The sequence below is a fragment of the Halichoeres trimaculatus genome, unplaced genomic scaffold (genome assembly GCF_033239565.1).
Source record: "Halichoeres trimaculatus isolate MK-OKI-2021-1 unplaced genomic scaffold, fHalTri1.1 fHalTri1_scaffold_4, whole genome shotgun sequence".
Taxonomy (NCBI): domain Eukaryota; kingdom Metazoa; phylum Chordata; class Actinopteri; order Labriformes; family Labridae; genus Halichoeres; species Halichoeres trimaculatus.
Genome location: NW_027437182.1, coordinates 30,110,748 through 30,130,597, shown reverse-complemented (window position 1 = coordinate 30,130,597; position 19,850 = coordinate 30,110,748). Strand labels below are relative to the sequence as shown.

Sequence of the window (19,850 nt, the reverse complement as noted above, 5' to 3'; positions counted from 1 at the left end):
CATTCCCAATTTAGCTCCTGAAGCAGGTTTTTAGCAATATGGTTCGTTTTGAAACACTCTCCAAAAATCTGCTGTTAGTTTGGTTCCTTGCCGCTGCTTGGGTAAAATCACACTAAAGGGGAAAAACGGGCGGAGAGAGAACGCGGTGATGGTGATGATCACAGCATGTGATATCCCAGTGTTATTTCTATACACACCATCCTTCACTATCCTGGGGTGTCTGGCTCTGAGGTTCCAATTTGGAGACCGTTACTGAGGAAGAGGAAGGTGGTTGTAAAGGCAGGTTGTAGTGCTTCACAACACTGGCCAGAGAATTAGAGAACAGAAGGAAGCAAGGGCTGCTCCCTAAAAACCTATCTCTGGTTTAAAAGTGAAAATGTCATCACATTTGGTCTTTGGGTTCTCTGTTATCCGTAACAAAAAATCTAATCCGGAGATTTTGTTTGCATTTCTATCCACGGTCTGTTTTTGTTTACCCTCCTCGCCTTGCTCGCTATCCGCAAATGGCTCAGTGATCCAGACTGCCTGCTTGCCTGGTGCTCTTTAATGAGATTATCAGGAGAAGAGTGTCAGTAAGTAGGATCTAAAATGAAAGCCATTATGGAGCATTATCACAGAGCTGCACCACACCAACCCCCCGATCCATCTGCTGTATGGCCACCCACACGGCCACTACACCCAGATTACAGCCATGATTAGCACAGCCAAGTGCTGCTTAATTTAAACACCTCTGGAGAACATGTGGCACTTTGCTGCATTGCTGAGTCACAGCTATTGAACAAACAAAGGAGATGGAGAGATGGATTTCTTCTTTTAGAAGGAAACACACAGATGACTAAAGCACTCCTGTTATTTTGGTACAATGATTGATTGAAGGCTTGTGAGTGGACTGTAAAACCACTTAAATCTTATACTTGATTCTTTATACACGCAGCATATGTACTCCTTGCCTTTGAGGCGTGTGCAAAGCATCTTATAAGTTGTTTAGTAAACCATCAATTTTCTTGTTCAGACCAATTTTGTGTATTCGACTCATAAGCAAATCTGACAATAAATATCTGGTGAAAAATACCACGGTAAGAAAATCAGTTTGACAACCAGCAGCTGTAATGTATGGTCTTAGGAATTCACAACTAGTTGATTCTTACACAATAAATTATGTTGCTATAATGAGCAGAAAGTCCAGATGTCTCAGGATCTGGCTGGTTTGAATTTAAAGGATGAAAAGCTACTTTTTTTTCCTGAGTGAAAAATGAGCTCTGATGTGCTGAGACCTTGTATTAAAGTTGTCACTGCTCAAAACTCAGATTCTGCAAAGACTTAGCTAATTATTTCCTTGGCTCTTGAGAAGATTAAATAACCACTACGGTATAACCAGACTCTGCTCTTTACCTGTGATCTTGTCGCGAACCAGCTTGCAGGACTCGATCTCGCCGATGCTACCGAACAGGCTGCGGAACTCTTCCTGGGTCATGTTCTGGGGCAGGTAGTTGACAATGAGGTTGGTCTTGCTGTCGTCATTTGTTGGTCCAGTCTGCATGGGCGAGGGGCAGCCGCGGCTGTTGTTGGTCGGCCCATTGGCTGTGTTGCCTCCTCCGCTAGGGCCGTTTGTCACCGGAGCTTCCATGTTACTGATAATCTGGGGTAGGGTGGGCGGAGAGGAGGGAGGTGAGAAGAAGGAGAAAAGAGGAAGAAAAGCATTTAAGTCATGCACATAACCAGAAAACATTCTTCCATTTTTTTAGATACTTTTTATTTAGTCCTTTTTTTCATTTAACATTGAAAACAAAAACAGAGACATATAAGACACATAGAACATAAAATGTGGGGTACACCTTGGCTTAAACAACTCAAATATTTATGTATCATATCTGGGTCCGTTGCTGAAAAATGAAAATCATGAAGATGTAGCGTCCTTTTCTGCTGTTGTGAAGAATATCCATTTCTCCCATCTCTTGGTAAAAATTGTCCCTTGAAGTCTTAAAGAGAAAGTTATCTTTTCCATAGCAAAGACCTCCCTGACTATGTCCGTCCATTCGGAGAGACTTGGGGGTTCAGCGTTATACCACTTCCTCGTTATTGCTTTTTTGCATGCAGCAAGCAGGATTTTACACAGATACCAGTCTTTTTTTGAAATATTATCCACAACAATTAAACCAAGATACAGGACCTTCACATCGTTGGGGATCCTATATCCCAGAACCTTACTTATAAAAACATTCTTTCGTTTATAATAATTAACTTAAACTAGGGATGGGACGCGAATTAGGTACTTTTATAGGTACCGACCAAAATCTGCCAAAAGTACCGGGTACCGATTCACAAAAAATCAAAAGGTACCATGTTAGGGTACCTAAATGCAACTGTGTGACTGTGTGGGAGTGGGAGAGTGGGCAATTTTCCGTGCTGGATATGAAAACAGCATTACAAGGCTATATATTAAAGAATAAATATGTCAAACTGAAAAACAAAAAAATATATTATTAAACAAATTTATATTTTTTACAAAATAAGCACAAAAAAATACCGAAAATTGGTACCGTTGAGTACCGGCACCGATTGCCAAGTACCGGGCAACGGTACCGTATCGTTTCATATGTGAAAGGTACCCATCCCTAGCTAAAACTCAACACTTTTCACATGCAACAGCAAATCATCAAGTCTGAGTGTAACTTTCAAAGGCCTTTTTCCACATGTGGCAAAAGCCTGCTGGGATATTTTTCTTTATTATGGTTTATCATTTGATACTTACAGTATATCAATGTTTTGAAATTATCACAGAGGTTCAACAGATAGATAAAAAACATTTAACTTCTGAAAAAAATATCTCTCAAACAGAAAAAAGGGTTTAGTCCACTGCAACAGAATTTTGCTCAATTTACCTTGGTTGTTGACTAAAATGTTCCACGGGTGATTAAAATGGCCCAACAACAATTGAAATTTAAAAATGTGAATCATTTGAAAAAGAAACTATTATTTTCAAGGTACTTTAATTGTTTATTTTTCCTTTTTGCTATTAGTAGCCTGCAGTGAAATGTAGTCTAAAGAGTTAAAATTTCCTAAAACTTCTGAGCAGTTACTAAGTTACACAACCATTAAAAATCAAAGTGCTTTCACGTGATTGACTGTGCAAAAGTTTATCAACATTTTTTTAAACATGAAACATTCAGTAAACAAACAGTACACAACGCAGTCCACATGTCTAAACACTGAAACTAGAACAAACAGAAGATGCTTGGAGTAAGAACAGCTGATAATGATGAAAACAGTTAGAGTAGGTTTCTGGATGAATATCTGGGGTGGGTTTGCCACAAGCTGACTTTTTGACTGTTGATGCTGCTGCTGTGACAGAGACCATGCATTTTGATATCTGGTTTGGCAGGTCAAAGTTAAAAAAGGAACTGTCAGCTTAGTGTTAGAAAACAGCAAAAAGGTGAGAAGGCGCAAAAGCCATAAGAAAGAGGAGGAGGAGGAGGAGGAGGAGGGAGAAAGGTTGCACTTTGCTTCTCTTTAAGAGCACTCTGATAAATTTTTAATACAAGTGCTGATTCTGAGCGAACATTATTCTCCAGCAAAAGCAAAGTGTGAAGAGAAATTATTCATACATTTGCATAAAACACATTTGTTTGATCAAATTAATGGCTTTGTTGCATATATGTGTGAGTGTGTGTCAGTATTTTGCAAATGTTAAGAGTAGAGACAACTCAAATTAAAGCTGCAAGCAGCGTTAGACGGGTCCTCGGGGCTCATGCCGGTTTTGCTCACTATCATGGAATTGGCCCCACTGTGTCCAACAGAATAAGACGAATATTTTGGTGGTGGTTTCATCTCTCTAGGACATTCCTAGCCCCAGTTAGGGCTATTTTGCTGTGCATAGGTGGAAGTGAGCCTTGTGGCTCTGAGAGAATATTATGGGATGTCAGGGAGTCAGTTGATACCATGGCAACGTATCCTCTGCTGAGCTGAATGACATCACCAGCTGGATGCTTGGAATTCTAATTAGCGTGACACTAGTATGATCAGAGTGAAGAGGTGGAGTTTATCAGCCATCTAATGTAAAGAAATCCTCACAGAGTCAACAATTTTACCCCAATCTGTGTCAAAAATATCATGTTGATAGGAATTTTTGTCAGGAATCCATTTTTGGCATTTTTAAAGCTGTACGAGTTTTACTTTTTTCTCTAGAAGCACAAATGCGTCACAAGACAGATGGAAGAGTGCTGGAAATGGATTTTTTATTTATGAGAAACGTCCAAACTACTTGTCCTGTAGGTCACAATGTTGGCTTAATCTGTGTAAAAATATCATATGGTTGTAGGGAATTTTGTCAGGAATCCAACCATGTAATTTTTAAAGCTCTATGACTTGTAGTTTTTTGTCTAGAGGCCCAAATGCGGCACTAGTAGAATGTGTGTTTTGACCTGAAATCGGTTCTCCTCATCTGCTAACATGGAGAAATCCTAAATCGGCCAAAAGCGGTCGGCGGCTTTGAGGGCTCGCCATTCGAAAACCGGGCCAGAAATAACAACTTCCTTCACAACTTTTGGAGAGCAGGGTCTAGTCTGTCATGTGATGGTAGTCTCAAACCTGTACCATTTTTGGTTTTAGAGGAGAAAATTTTGGCAGAAATGGTTAAAAAAATTTTTTTTTAATTTTGTGAGGCAAATAGCCGGCTTCCTGTTGGAGATAGGTCCAGGGTAGCAGCGTATGATTTTTGCGTCTCGATGACACGAGCATTTTGGTGTTGGTTTCATCTCTCTACGACATTCCTAGCCCGAGCTAGGGCTCTTAGCGTGTGCCTAGGTGGCGCTATTGAGCTTATTATGGGATGTAGGGGGTCATGTTTGGTATCAAATTGCAATTTCACGCGATCCTGATGTGTGTGCCAATTTTGGTGAGTTTTTGAGCATGTTTAGGGGGTCAAATTAGCGTTCATTGACGGGGCGGAATAATAAGAAAATTAAAGCTGCAAGCAGCGTTAGACGGGTCCTCGGGCTCCTGCCGGTTTTCCCTCCAATGTGTCCAACAAAATCAGACGAACATTTTGGTGGTGGTTTCATCTCTCTACGACATTCCTAGCCCCAGTTAGGGCTGTTTTGCTGTGCATAGGTGGAAGTGAGCCTTGTGGCTCTGAGAGAATATTATGGGATGTCAGGGAGTCAGTTGATACCATGGCAACGTATCCTCTGCTATGCTGAAGATAAAATAGCCAACTTCCTGTCTGGTAAAGGTCAGGGTGTCGGTGTATTTTTTTTTATCTCAATGAGATGAACATTTTGACGTTGGTTTAATCTGTCTAGGACATTCCTCCGGGCTGCTATGGCTGTTTGAATGTTGTAGATGTGGACAGAGAGCATATTATGGGATTTTTGGTATTTTATTGAAGAGTTTGATGCTTGAAATGTGTGTGCCAATTTTGGTGAGTTTTTGAGCATGTTGAGGGGGTCTAATAAGCACTTTAATGGAGGAGAGAGTCTTTGTTTCCTCTGCTGAGTCATGTGACCAGCTGTGTGGAGCTCCTAATCAGTGTGTGACATCATCACAGATGAGATTCCCAAATGACAAACTTCTCATCCTGTAGGCCAGAATGTGGACCTAATCTGTGTCAAAATATACATATCTTATATGAAATTCCGCGAGGAATCCAACCATGTCATTTTTAAAGCTGTGCGACTTTTACTTTTTTGTCTAGAGGCCCAACTGCTCAGCGAGGGCTGCTCTCCCATCTGTTAACATTGCGTGGTCGGCGACTTTGAGGGCTCGCCATTCGAAAACCGGGCCCGAAACAACGAATTCCCCCACAACTTTTGTAGAACAGGGTCTGGTCTGTCATGTGAGCCAATTTTCATGCCGGTACCATTTTTGGTTATTGACAAGTTAAATTTTGTAGAGAGGCTTAAATTTCAGAAAACTCTTATTTTGGCGGGCAAATTGCCGGCTTCCTGTTGGAGCTACGCGAAAATACCTCCTATATTTTTTGTGCGTCTCAATGAGACGAACATTTTGATGTTGGTTTCATCTCTCTACGACATTCCTGGACCGAGCTAGAGCCATTTTTGTGTGTTTAAGAGTGGTTTTTAGAGGTTTTTTGGCTCTAGAGAGATTATTATGGGATGTCGGGGGTCATGTTTGGTATCAAACGAAAATTTTGGGCGCATAGAACATGCGTGCCAATTTTGGTGAGTTTTTGAGCATGTTTAGGGGTTCTAATAAGCGATTCACTGGAGGAGGGAAGAAGAAAAAAGAAACGCAGCAGGAACAATAGTGCCCTCGGCCTTCGGCCGAGGGCACCTTCTAGCCCTGCTAGAAGGTGCCCTGGCTCAGGCCGAGGACCCTAATTAATCACTTAATGTTAGGAAGGTAAAACAGAAAAAAAGAAAAAGGTGATGAAATGCAACGTTAAAGCATCGATGTTTTTTAACAGCATTTCTCAAATTGTTTCTCAGCGCCCCCCAGTGGTCAGCAACAAACATGAGAAAATTGTGGGTTTTTTAATAAACTTTGAAAAAAAGGCAAGGGCAGGGGTGTGAGTTGTAGGACTGCAACACAAATCCATAACATCTACAAAAAATGATTTGTAAAAGCGCTGACAACGAATTTCATTACCGATTGCGTTGAGTCGCACGAGCTTTGGAGTTGTTAACATCGCACGTAAACATGAGAGTAGCAGGGAGGAAGTAAAGTGAAGCTGCTGATTGATATATGTGAAATATTGCAGGCTTAAGACTTCGATGTGTGGATACTTTAGGTAAAGTTAGAAAGTGTGTTAAAAAAAACTGTGCATCATCCGTATGGTCCAGCACGGGAGCACCACAGGGATAAAACAACACCTGAGGAGGAGGGATATGTTCCCTGTTGGAAAATGTCTGGTATGTCTCTGAGAACTTATCTCTGATGTTCACTGATCATCCTGTTTGAAACAAATGAGAAGTTCATGAAACTAACATTGGCGTTTGCTGGGGCAAAGAGCTTTGGAAACTCCCTCGTCGTACCATCTTTCTCTCTCAGGCTCGCTTCATGCACACACACAAACACCCACTTCCTTTGACCATCAGCCAATCACATGCATGCTCTATCATACAGATACCTGTCATAGGTATCAGGGATGAATGACAGGCTAACAGCCTCTCACGTTACGCTGTTATTAGTCCAACACATTTACTGACATTAGGGAAAACTCAGTTACAGCCATAACAATGTCTTCTGATTTAAATTAAACTTAATTTAACTTAACATAACATTAGTAAACACATGCTGCCCGATCCACTGGAAAAAAGTTTCTTTAAAAGAAGGTCTGAGTGGTGACACTGGATATATGTAAGTAGTGCGGCAGAATTATGCATTTAGACATGGAGAATGAAGAGTAATACAACTTAAACAAAGTACTTAAGTATTTGAATACTGTCAATTTTACGTATAATGGAATAATATATATTAGTAATGTAGTTATACTCAGATTTTCATGTCCATGTTCTCCCTCATTCTAAAAAACAAACTATGAGGGACTAAGCACACTTTTTTACTCTGTAGTCACTGTGATTGTGAAAAATACTGGTTCTAAATAAAGAGAATTGAAGATGTACGTTTTTAATCATAAAATTTATTGGCAGATTAATCAGTTATCAAAACAATCATTAGTTGCAGCCCTAGCAAGTTGTTACATGTAGAATGCAAGTTTATAGTGTATCAGTTTTTTTCTCTGGGGTGTTGCCTGGTGGTCTGCAAGATTTTTCTGGGAGATAAATAGTCCTTGGTCTCAAAAAAATTGAGAAAACACCGTTTTAACAGATGTTTAACTGGACCAATACAACGTGGACTGGATGTTGCAGTGGCCACAGTATTATATATGTTAATCTTCTTTTTTTAATGTCTGTAGTTATTTTAATTCCATGTCAAAATCCATGACATATTCCTAGAAATGGCATGTCAATGCCCATTTAAGCACCAACTCACAAGTTTCGTCTCATTGCTGCAGGAGCCCTGTTATGACCTAACACTCTGAAATCCAAATTAAGATGCAAATATTTCTTTAATCTGGTTCAATCAAATTTTTAAAGCCATCACTCAGATCTCTCCCTTCCCCCTGTTCAACCATTCAGCTCTCCGTCTATTTTTAACTATTCTTAAGAACACGCAGACAGGCTGCACTTGGAAGCAGGGCTGGTTTTAGCAAAGGAGAAAACGAGTCCTACTTCGCTCTATTTCTGGATTATCAAAGGGCTGGACCCGTGTTCTAATAATATAGCTCAAAGCAGAACTTAAAAATTTCCCAGTTTGTCCAGAAATAGTGCTCAAAACCACTTTAGACATTTAGAATGTGTGTACTGCTCTGCTTTAATCACTGAACTTTTATCTATCTACAAACTTGTAGTGGTAAGCAGAACTAATAATCAGTGTCACAAGAAAACAAATAACTTCTTTGTAATCAGAAAGATTCTTTATATGTTTAAAATTAAATAAAATCTGCTATTCCTATGTGCTATTGATCAATATTTTTAATGAAAATCACTTGTTTATATTTTACTAGTTAAACGCAAGATAAAAATAAACAACTGGTTTACATGTACTATATACTCAGTAAATAAAAACAATTTAATGAATTATCGTGGCACTTTGTATGTTAACATGACAAAAATGATTTTTTTTAGAAAATTTTGTTGCTTTTCATCTATATAGGAATACGTATAGACTCCACACATTATGGTTTATGAAGACTAAAATAGGAAGACACAGGATGTCTCTCTAGGAGAAATTTAAAGAGACAGGCTTTGTGTGATTTTGTGTTGTCTTTACTTTCATCCAAGTGTTTTAGGAGCAACACCAACAAAGTGTCAGTCTTGAATCTGCTTCCACACTCTCATTTAACACAAACACATAAACGCACACACACACACACACACACTCGCATGCATCCCACGCCTCTATGCATTCATCTGAAAAAAGTGGAAGAGCACAAAAACACACACACACACACACACACACACACACACATGCAGGGAGAGAACAATGGCTCGAGCCCACAGCAGAAAAACAAACAGACAGGGAGATGTCTAAAAGCTCTCAAGATGAGAGCTGCATGCAAATTGTTCTTTTGACAGTATCCTTTCCTCCTCACTCACCACTCTACCACAACAGAGATACAGACACAGAGCGAGGAACACAGAGAGAGGGAGAGGGAGACTGAGTCGAGAGGAAGGAGAGAATAGTATCTAGCCATAACAGAGTTGATTGGAGAGGGCCTTATTAAATCTGTTTACATTCCCTGCTGAGCTCCATTCTGTCAGAGAGACTTTCAACTCCATGGGACGCTTTCTGAGGAGTTTTTTTTTTTTATACTCCAAAATGGCTGCCTCTAATTAACAGGGACCTGCCGAGTCCCAGTGGCCAATTATATTCCTCTCCTTGTCCCTGCCCACCAGCATTTGTGTGGCTCAGCGGCCCATTTCATGTTGGTCGGGGACACTTTGGCTGCCCCTGCTCTCCTGCTGTGGAGCGCAGGGCTGTGGACAGAACCCGTGGCATGTCCTGTCAACTCGGTACAACACGCAGCCCTCCGTGGCTCTCAGCTTCAAGATGCAGCTTCTTTTACTCACAAGAAACAATTCCACTAGGAGGTGGAGTCAGCGCACGCCGTCTAGCTCAAAGTTTTGCATGAACTGGAGAGTGGACAAAAGTGCGACGTCATACCTGATCACAGTGGGTTCACACTCATATTTAGAAGTGTTAACTCAGAGGCTGCCACTGATGTCTATAGAAGTCTACAGACGCCAATTATATTTTTAAACAGGGCGGGCTGGGGGAGCTTGTCTATCAATATCAGGCTTGTAAAGTAGTGTACTGACAAACTGACCCTGTAGGTGGCAGCAGTGCTCTCTTTGGATGCGACATCAGCTTAGATTATGAGAAAAAGATGCGAGATGACAGAGAGTAAAACGCCAAAATGTTGCAAGTTGGACAAGTTCAGGCAGCTCACACTCAGTACCTTTTGGATTGTGAGAAAAGACGACGTAGATCATGGAGAGAATCAAAGGGTGGAGCTTCAGAGACGAGTGCTAAAAACGAATCAGAGCTCATTTTCTCTGTGTTTTTTTTTTTGAAAAAAAAAAAAAAAAAGGTGTTTGTGGTGTTTCCATAGTCATAAAAAACCATATTCTGTGGGTCTTGAAAGATCAGCAAAAACACTCTGAAACAGCAGGCACCTGATTACTTAAGATACCTGATACTTAAACTGGTATCTAAAGAGTCTGGATTGACTAAAAATATGCTGTGCGATAAAGTCGTAATACATCACAAAGCCTATTAGAGCTGAAACGATTCCTCGAATAATTCGAGGTACTCGATTACAAAAAATGATCAAGGAATTTTCTCTGCCACGAGGAATGGTTTAATTTCAAAAAAGATCAAAGAGTGGCATTTCAAATAGAGCTGACGCCATATTTAGAGAGTTTTCAGACCCCTCAAGCCGCCTCTTTGTCAAAATAGCGACTAGCAACAAATCTAGCTTTTTTTTGGAGTTTGGAGACTGATATGAAAGCATGTATTCATCTGCATCAGCTGCTCATATCTCATATCTCAACATCTCGCACAGAACTTGGAATTTATCACCCAAAGTCACTTAATTTTACACTTGCTTGAAACAAATTTTCATTTGAAAAATAACTGCTCTTTAACTTAACAAAAATGTGTTTTATTCGATTACTCGATTAATCGATGGAACTTTCAGTAGAATACTCAAATACTAAAATATTCGATAGCTGCAGCCCTAAAGCTTGTGAAAAAAAGTTTTATTTTTTCTTTCTTGAAAGTGTTGGAAAAAAAGTCAATCAGCTCTTGAAACTGTATCAAGTACAAAGCAGCACAGGTGACTACATGAGGAGTTTCATATGATGAGGTACAGGGCACAGCTGAGATAGAGTAAAAATATCTACGTTTCTAACCATTAGCTTGCAGCATTATATATTCTGTTCCTTGGGTATGTAAAATGCTTGAATTGTCATCTGCTGGATATTGCTTTTCTCTCACTGCAACATTTCCCCTCACCCTGCAACCCCAGGTCCTTCTCCATCCATCAATCCTTCATCTGCAACCAACTGTCTCAGTCAGCAGCATCACCAACCAGAGCGTATTTATGTGAACACAGTACAAAATCAGATCATGTTACTTCATGGGTGTGTAAAATGGCTGGTGCCATCCATTTGGCAGCAGTAGTCTCCTTACCATCTTTGGCTGTGTCAGCAATCCCTTCTCTGCCCAGCCCTGGAGCTGTGGGAGCTCTGCCTGACGCCACTGTGTCTCTGTTGACCCCTACGGAGCGGAGCACAGGGAGGGAGGGATGCACAGCCCACCGTCAACATCATACACTCACTTAAGGTTAGGGGTTGTGTGGTGGGATTTGGGGAGTGGGGAGTGGGAGGGGTTAGGAATGAAGGGGAAAATGGCGGTCACCAGAAAAAAACAACAGTTACACTTTTGCAGTCATGCCACCAGTCAAACTAAAACAAAGAAAGGTGGCTCAGGACGTCTGCTGTGCTTGGTTTTTCTGGTTGAAATAACAGGCTCGTCATTGGACAGAAGATTGTGATGATGATAAATTTGGAAATTGTTTGTCTAAAATTGTAGAAACATTTCTTTGTGCCAAAAATAAAATTGCTGAGGCAGAAATTGGGGTAGATTTGTGTTCTTCCTGTAGTAGTTTCAACTATTTGAGTGGATTGAAGAGAATTGCATGCGTGTGTTGAAGGCAGCAGATTGGTGTGGTGACTGCAATGACCTCTGCAGAGTTTATAATGAGGGTTTCCCTCTCGCTCTCTGTGGGTAAACAAGCCTGTGGTTGAAGAGACAGAAATGCCACAAATGAGCAGGAAGTCTGTTCACTAGCTCTCCAGAGCAGGAGGGGGGGGCTTAAATGCCTGCAGCTATCTACGGATGCTACAAGCAGCCAATTTAACAGGAGAGGAGGAAGAGAGAGGAGGGATGACCTCTGCCTTCATTTACTCCTTCACAGAGATGAGGAGAGGGAGTGAGAGATCAGATGGGAGGAGGAAGAAAAAGGCAAGGGCTGAGTAATGGGGAAGACACTTCCAATACTTCAAAGACAGAGGTGGTGGTGGTGGTGGAGGGGGAGGAGAGAAAGAGAGAGTCTGTGCATGTTCTGTTGTCAATGTGTCTTGTAAACTTAGGCAGGAATGCATAATGGAGGTCTAAATGAGAGTGAACTGTCAGCTTGAAAGGGAAAAAGAAGATACAGAAGGGCAGAGAGGTCAGGGTAGAAAAGAGGACAAGGAATATTGTTTCTGCTTGCTGACAGGTAATAGAAGATATTGAGATATTTTAAACATACTGATAGAGATTCAGCAGGCTGAGCCACCTTTGTTTTAGTTTGGCCAGAGCTAAAGACAGCAGTGGATCCATGGTTTTGTTACTTAAAGGATAAGTTCAGTTTATACAGCTTTTACATTGTTTATAGAATGAAGTAGAACAAAATACTCACCCAGAAGGCTTTCCTGATCCAAGCAGTGCTTTGGGAGATATTTAGATCCAAAATCGTGCAGCGGACGTCCGTATAATGGAATCCATTGGGGCATAGACAGTGCCGCTCCTAAAACTGCATTAATCGTCCAAAAACTCATGTTTTTCACCAATATTTAATCATGGTCCGCTCCGGGTTTGTCCTCTGCTGCAGTCTGTGTCACTCCAGACAGCGCTGTGTGGCTGTAATGACCTCTGAATAAGACTTTGTTTATGATTGCCCCTCCGCGCATGCGAAATGCGGCACATTGTTTCAGGGGAAGACGGCAGGCTACATGACGACGTGCAGAGGAGCAATCATAAACAAAGTCTTCTTCAGTTCAGAGGTCATTACAGCCACACAGCGCTGTCTGGAGTGACACAGACTGCAGCAGAGGACTAACCCGGAGCGGACCATGATGGAATATTAGTGAAAAACACAAGTTTTTGGACGATTAATGCAGTTTTAGGAGCGGCGCTGTCTATGCCCCGATGGATCCCATTATACGGACGTCTGCTGCACGATTCTGGATCTAAATATCTCCCGAAGCACTGCTTGGATCAGGAAAACCTTCTGGGTGAGTATTTTGTCTTACTTTATTCTATAAACAATGTAAAAGCTGTTTGAACTGAATTTATCCTTTAAAAAAATCTCCTACAATCTTTAATCAGAAAAACAGTGAAACTCTTGTCTGAGTCCCAAATCTGGCTGTTGAGTCCACCTCATGAAAAAGCAGTGAGGTGTAGGGATGTAACGATACACAGCAGTAGAAAGAGACTGTCCAATGGTTTATCAAAAGCTGAGAGCAGTTGTACATAAAGAAAAGTATTTGGTGATAACACTTTTGCGAGCCACCAACTGTAGTTATTGTCTGTGTTGAAAACACTGATGGCACATCCTCAGCTGTGAAATATTTACGTTGGCGCACCTCTGCAGGTACAGATGAAAGAGATGTTTTAGCATCTAAAAAGAGAAGTGGCCTACAGATAGCACCCTCTTCTGTTTAAATATAATACTGCATTCCCTTTCTTCTCAGTAATTCAAATTGTTCCCTTGAGGTACCGTTACATCCCCCGGGGAGATATATTTATAATCACTCAAAAAGACACAAACGTGCTATGGCTGGCTCCACCACTGAGGATTAAGTGGTCTAACTAGCTACAGTTTACAGGCACTGCTCGCATTAATGTTTCAATCTTTTCATTCTATCAAAAAGGAAGAGGACAACATAGTCAGATTCAGATTCAGCAGTGTTTTAGTGTTTTATCTTCTGTGAAATAAAGCGTTGAGAAGCTACCCTGAAAAAAGGAAAATGTTAGGCAGAGGTGAAACATCAATGGCACTTTTCACCCATTCTGCAAAGCTGTTGTTGTACACACTTTGTTGGTTTGTTGGGGAATGGTGTGCCGCAGCAAGCAGACAGTGCAGTGTTATTGTAGCATGTACAAATGTGGTGATAAAAATGTAAGAAGCAGCAAGCAGATGTGTATGAGTCTCCAATATAACAGCCAACGTACAGTGTGAGGGGTTGTTATGTCGGCACTAAGGGATATTACATTTCTCCGAAGTGAGTTTAAGTTTGTGCAACCTCTTTTTAAATCACAACTCAATGCTCAATATTCAATGCTCAACCATTCGATAAAACAAACAGGCCTGAGTGTAACACTTACCCACACACACACACACACACACACACACACACACACACACACACAGCTTCATCTTTCATATTTTTGCTGTCCTTGCTTTATCACATGAACACACACGTGTGAGTCTTCTGATAAAATCTCAAATAACACTGGAATAAGGGTGCAATGCAATTACATTCAGCAACCATTGAGATGAGAAACCGCTCATGGATACATTTTCAATTATTCAGGGAATACATTTCAGCTGGTGCTGGGATGCCGGGAAAACTTATTATATAATCAATACACTCTATAATGCCGTTAATATTTGATGCCACAAAAGTGCTTCCTGTCTCCTTGGGCACTCGGCCAGTGGTGTCTGCAGTCAAATAGGACAAGCCTGATCTGCCTTCAGCAAGAACGGAGAGTAAACATTTGTTCTCCTCTAACAGTCCAAATGTGCCAAGTGCAGCTTCTTTTAGGGTTATAATACATGAATCTGCTCTTCTTTGTTTTACTTTCATACTTAACAAAGCCATCACACACTTACAGCACAATCTGAAGTTTAGATTACTCAGGAGTTTGAGTCTTACTTCCTGTCCTTTTTACCTTTGTCACCACCAAACCACCACTTTATATTTGCTGGTCTGGTGCAAGCTTCCCTCCCCCTTTCTCTTCCGGAGCTTAGACAATCAATTTAGCCTGACTTGGCCAGGATAGATGGAGGCTGTTGAGACTGCAGAGTAGACGGTATGCTGCAGGATCTCTCCGCTGATAGACACGCTGCCTGGCAGCTTCAAAATGGAGCCAGCATGCCACCATCTGACTTGCTAGACTTCGCCTCACCATCTTGCTTCAGATATCATTTGTGATGTCCTTATGCCTTATGCATCTTATTTATTTATTTTTGATTGTTTGGTTTTCTAATACAGGAAAATATGATGACTAATTTATTGTGGATGTTGATGTTTCAAGGGACAAAAACAAGTACAAATTCACTGGGAATTTGAGCTGTTAATTCTGTTCCTGCTACCAGAAACCAGCCACAGATGATGCTTCTAGACTTACACTGACACTCCCTTTGCACCCCAGAGTGATAGTGAATTGGAGTTAGTGATACTGCACTGGAGTTCCTTTTAAACCAACTGAGACACAAAGAGATTAATACGACTTTACTATCTGTGTCTTGGCCGGTAAAGTTCTATGTAATGCTCCCTGCGCTATTGATTTTTATCTTTCCCTCTCCGCTCCCCGTCTTCCTGGCCATCTCCCTCTCACCATCTTTCCACCTCCACCAGCATCTTCCAAAGCTCTGAAACGTCCTGCAGGTCAGGCGGATGCTGGGCTGGATCAATCAGGGAAAGTAATCTGGGATGCCTCATGCACACACAAGCATGCACGGACATACACAAAGACACATCACAGATCTTTGCTGACATACACCCCTCCTCTGGTGCACTCTGGCCTGCCTGCCTCCAGTCTCATCGATCTGCATCTACTTTACCAAATGGATTCTTCTCTTCCTCTGTCTTCCTCCACTTCTTTTCTCTCTGTGTGACTCCGAATAATAAATGTTCCAGACCATGCAAAGACGTGTACGTAAGCAATTTTTCATTTAGCTTTGGCTTGACTTCTCTCCTCTTCTCTTTTTTTCCTCGTTTGTGATGTTTCAGTCTTTCAGGGAGATCGATGCAGTTTTTTCCCACACACTCGCTCACGGCCCTTGGGTAATCTACACACATTAATGTAAGGTCAAAGGTCAGGAGGTGACATAAAACAATCTATTCTCAGGGGCTATGACAGACAGGATGAATATAACAAGCTAAACATTTATCCTCACAGGGGATTTCATAATTAGAGCTTTGTCGTGTTATTGTTTTGTATCTGAAGTGATTTTCAGTTTCACTTTGTTTCTGAGGGCTAAATTTATGGCACAACAAAAAGTGGCCTTTCTGCATTTAAATGTCCATGACTGCAGTTATGTAACTTGTTCTTCTCTTTACAGATTCACTTAACTTAAAAACTTTAATCCACAAACTTTTCTCAAACACGTTTTCATGCTGCTTTGTGGGCAGTCTTAAGACAAAATATCCTTCAAGGACAACGATTGCAGACCTGCAATGCTCCTTCCATGCACAGCCAGTTTCTTTCTCTCAAACACACTCAACAAAATTACAAATTACACACTCACACACACATACCACAGTCTCCCTTTGCTCAGCCAAACTGTAGGCGGAACTGAAGCCATTTGTCCACTGGCTGAATCCCAACTCTGCACCAACGCATGCAGAAAATTGGTGAGCATCTTGACTCTGGAGATGACACTTCAATTTGTGCAGCTCCGGTGACTGGTGCTCTGCAGTTCCTCCCTTGTGGGGGTGTGAGATCAGCTGGACACCTGCCTGGCTGTTTTGGCTGAAGCCTGGAGCATGGGGACTGAGCCTTGGAAGTGAAGGCCTGGCCTTGCCTGTCAGCTTCAAGTCCTTGTCCCTCAGCCCTCAACCTAGCCTTTCCTCTTAGGTCCTCATCACAGTTCCTCTTGTTTCACTCCTGTGCCAGGGACTGTCCCTCAATTGATGCCCCTGACCCCTATTTCTCTGTCCAATCCTCGGCTGAAAGTCAAAGCGGCACCATCGTCCCAACAGCAGGCTCCTCTTGAACAGAATCAAATCCCAGTCAACACCTTTGCCAGTCTCTGTTCCTGTTCCTGTTGTTCCTACTCTCCTTACGCTGCTAACAGCAAACATCCCTGCCTTCAGCTCAGTCAAAACAGAAAGCTGTCTCAGCTGTGCATCGCTGTCTGTCCTGCTGTAATCTCTCGGTGTGACGGATGGGACTGATCACTGTCGAGGCCCTCGGCTAGACATTCTGCTGGATTAAAGAGGCTAAATCTCCGTCTCATCCTCTACATGGGATTCTCTGCCTAATTAAATGTCATTAATGTGGTTAAAGGTTTTAGCGGAGATGATATCTATCTAGCATGTAGGGGGTATTCAGTAAGAATTAACCTTGTTTCAATGGATCGTAAGCACAAAGCGCGCTGTGAATAACGAACAGAGGTAAAGAGCGTCAGGCTACATCACGCCTGTCATTTAACCACTCACGTTTTCTGAGATTTAACTCAGTACTACTAACTGTGCTTGTTCTTTGAATAAATATATATTTAAGTGACGATGTAACCAGATTTGCAACACTCTGGATCACATTTCAGGAAAACAGCTTGTGTTCATTTTTGTGTGAGGGTGGCGTTTCTTTCAGTGGGGCTGGAAGGGAGGATAGAGGACACAGGACAGACAGTGAGGAAAGGGAGAGCAGGCAGGCTGATCCGTCTGAGTCAGCACCATGTGTCATGACGCGAGGACACCACCTCCACAAGTAGCTGGCAGGTAAAAGCGGCCATGCACCTGTGCCGGCAACCAGCCATTTCAGAGAGGCTGTCTCCTATCTTTACAAAAATACACTCAAACCCACCAGCAAGTTCATAAACAAACATATGCAAACACGCACAAACACACACAGACTCACATAACTCAGCTATTGTACTGTACACTGTAACTGTGCCCACCTGTGTTTCTCAGGTCAGGACAAGGAAAGTCAGGAGAGCTGTGCTATTTCAACTCATGAGAAAACAACTGCTCATCCCCTGCTTCACAAACCTGGAAGTAAACCTGTAATATGAATTAAAAAAAAAAAAAAAAACCTTGAAGAAAACTTAACTGGCTGAAAGAACTGCCCCGAAAATGGTCTCTAAGATTATTTTCCTTGAGCAACAAAATAAGGAACCTGTAAAATCCACTGACTGAACTCATTGTTTTTCTCATATAATTCACAGAAGTTCTAATTAAAACTGGTTTGAGGCAGGAAGTAGTAATATTGGCTTTGTTGAACAGGTTTTTAAAAAGCTTCAAACAGCCTGCAGGAATATGATAAGAACAAAAAAACCTACAGCACAGCACTTACGCCGAGAACAAGGCAGAGAGGAGAAGCAGCGCCAGAGCACTTCCTAATCTAATCACTGTTTCCCCCATCAGCTGCATCTCAGACACAGCATGCTCGTATATGTGCGTGTGTGTGTGTGTGTGTGTGTAAGTGAGTGAGTGAGTGTGTCTGCCTTGCAGCAAAGAGATAGAGCTAAATCACATAGACACTAACCGACCGTTGTACTTGAGAATTCATTCCACAGCCTTGGGTTCTGTGTGAGGGTGTGGCTGAGTGTATGACTGTGCGTGTGTGTGCGTGTGTGTGTGTGTGTGTGTGAGGAGGAGTGGCTGGCTAATCTGGTTATTGATTCAGCTCTGGACTGGAGCTCATATAATCAAATAGCTGCGAGGGGAGAGGACAGCCGTCCGTCATCTGTCTTCATGAGTAAACAATCTGATGGAGGTAATGAAGAAGTGGAAACTACGTGTAGAGGAGGTTACTACATCAGACAGACGCACAAGCTAAAATGTTTTTATTGTCAAGCAAATCTCTTGGCAACCCTCTTTATCTGCTGAGCGGCATCAGGACTCATCAATCCTGTTTTCACACAGGTCATACTCCTGGTTTAATGGTGTTAATGGTGTTCAGATATTCCACCTTGTTGCTTCAAACATTCCCTTTCAGAATATGCTGTAGTGGAAAAACCTAAAACATCTCAGTCACTTTACAAACAGTTTATCTGTAAACTGTTAACGCCCTTACCCTGGTGATTACACAATCAATTTAGAGTTTGACTTGAGAACTTATGGTGAGCCCATCTTCTGTAAAATTCAAAATCTCAGTGATTTCACATCGAAATGTGAGAGTGGCGCAATTTAGAAATGGCTTCTGCTGCAGCAGGAAGTGGGGAGACAGAGAGACAAAAGCCTGAATGTATACCAGCACGGTTAACAGCCCAGGCCCACGGCACACCAGCTAAACCATTAAGTGTGGCGTGCATTCAAACGAGCAGATTAATCCCCCCTACCGTCGTACAGTGCAGAGTAATTGAAAATGCCCACAGGAGACTATCTCTGCTCATATATTGTGTGCATCTGCTGGGGAGGCGATGTATAGAAGGCGGTGGCTGATTGCCGTAGCAAATTCTGCAACTGCGTTTCTACTGACAGAGACGTGCAGCTGTGAGATAGCACACATCTATCCCTTTACTGTTCCTATTTTCTCACTCCTTTCCTTTTCTCTCCCGGACATTTTCCTCACTATACCTCCCAATCCCAATCTGACAGGTGCAGTTTGTGCCTGCCGCTGACATTTATCAGTCTTGATAAGCATCAGATATCACAGTCCCTCCAAATCCATGTAGTTCTACGATGTAGGGAGGACTGTAATTCTTTCAATTCAAAGAGACTACTTATTGTCTGAGAGGAACCATATTCTTTTTATCAGGATTACTATCTACAACTGTGGCCTAATAACTGCTGATGAGGCTAGCTTATTCTGTATCTTTGGTTTCATATGAGCTACATCAAACAGACGAAACAGATCTCTGACCAAACAGAAGCATTTTTCCAACAGTTCTGGCAGTTACTGTACTTCAAACATAGAAAAATTGGTGTCAGTACGCTAATTGCTAACATTTTGCAAGCCTTAACTAATATTACACTCTCTGCTAGCTAGTGCTGCACGATTTTGGGAAAAGGTGCGATTTGCGATTAGGTGGACAATATTGCGATTGCGATTGTGCTTGTGATTTAATAAAAAAAGTTGTGTCATGATGAGTCTACAGACTTGCT

General features: G+C 41.8%; 1 protein-coding gene across 5 annotated transcripts in view; it reads right to left on the bottom strand.

The window, feature by feature from the left end:
- Window positions 1-19,850, bottom strand: part of elavl4 (ELAV like neuron-specific RNA binding protein 4) — an 86,745-nt gene that overhangs the window by 43,858 nt on the left and 23,037 nt on the right. For 4 of the 5 annotated variants that reach the window (XM_074667673.1, XM_074667674.1, XM_074667676.1 and 1 more), the window contains 2 exons: window positions 11,218-11,304; window positions 1,393-1,639 (listed from right to left, as the gene is read on the bottom strand). In XM_074667673.1, coding sequence (XP_074523774.1) covers window positions 1,393-1,639; window positions 11,218-11,304 — 334 coding nt within the window. The remainder of the gene's footprint in view (window positions 1-1,392; window positions 1,640-11,217; window positions 11,305-19,850) is intronic. The other variant, XM_074667677.1, reaches the window with a different exon arrangement.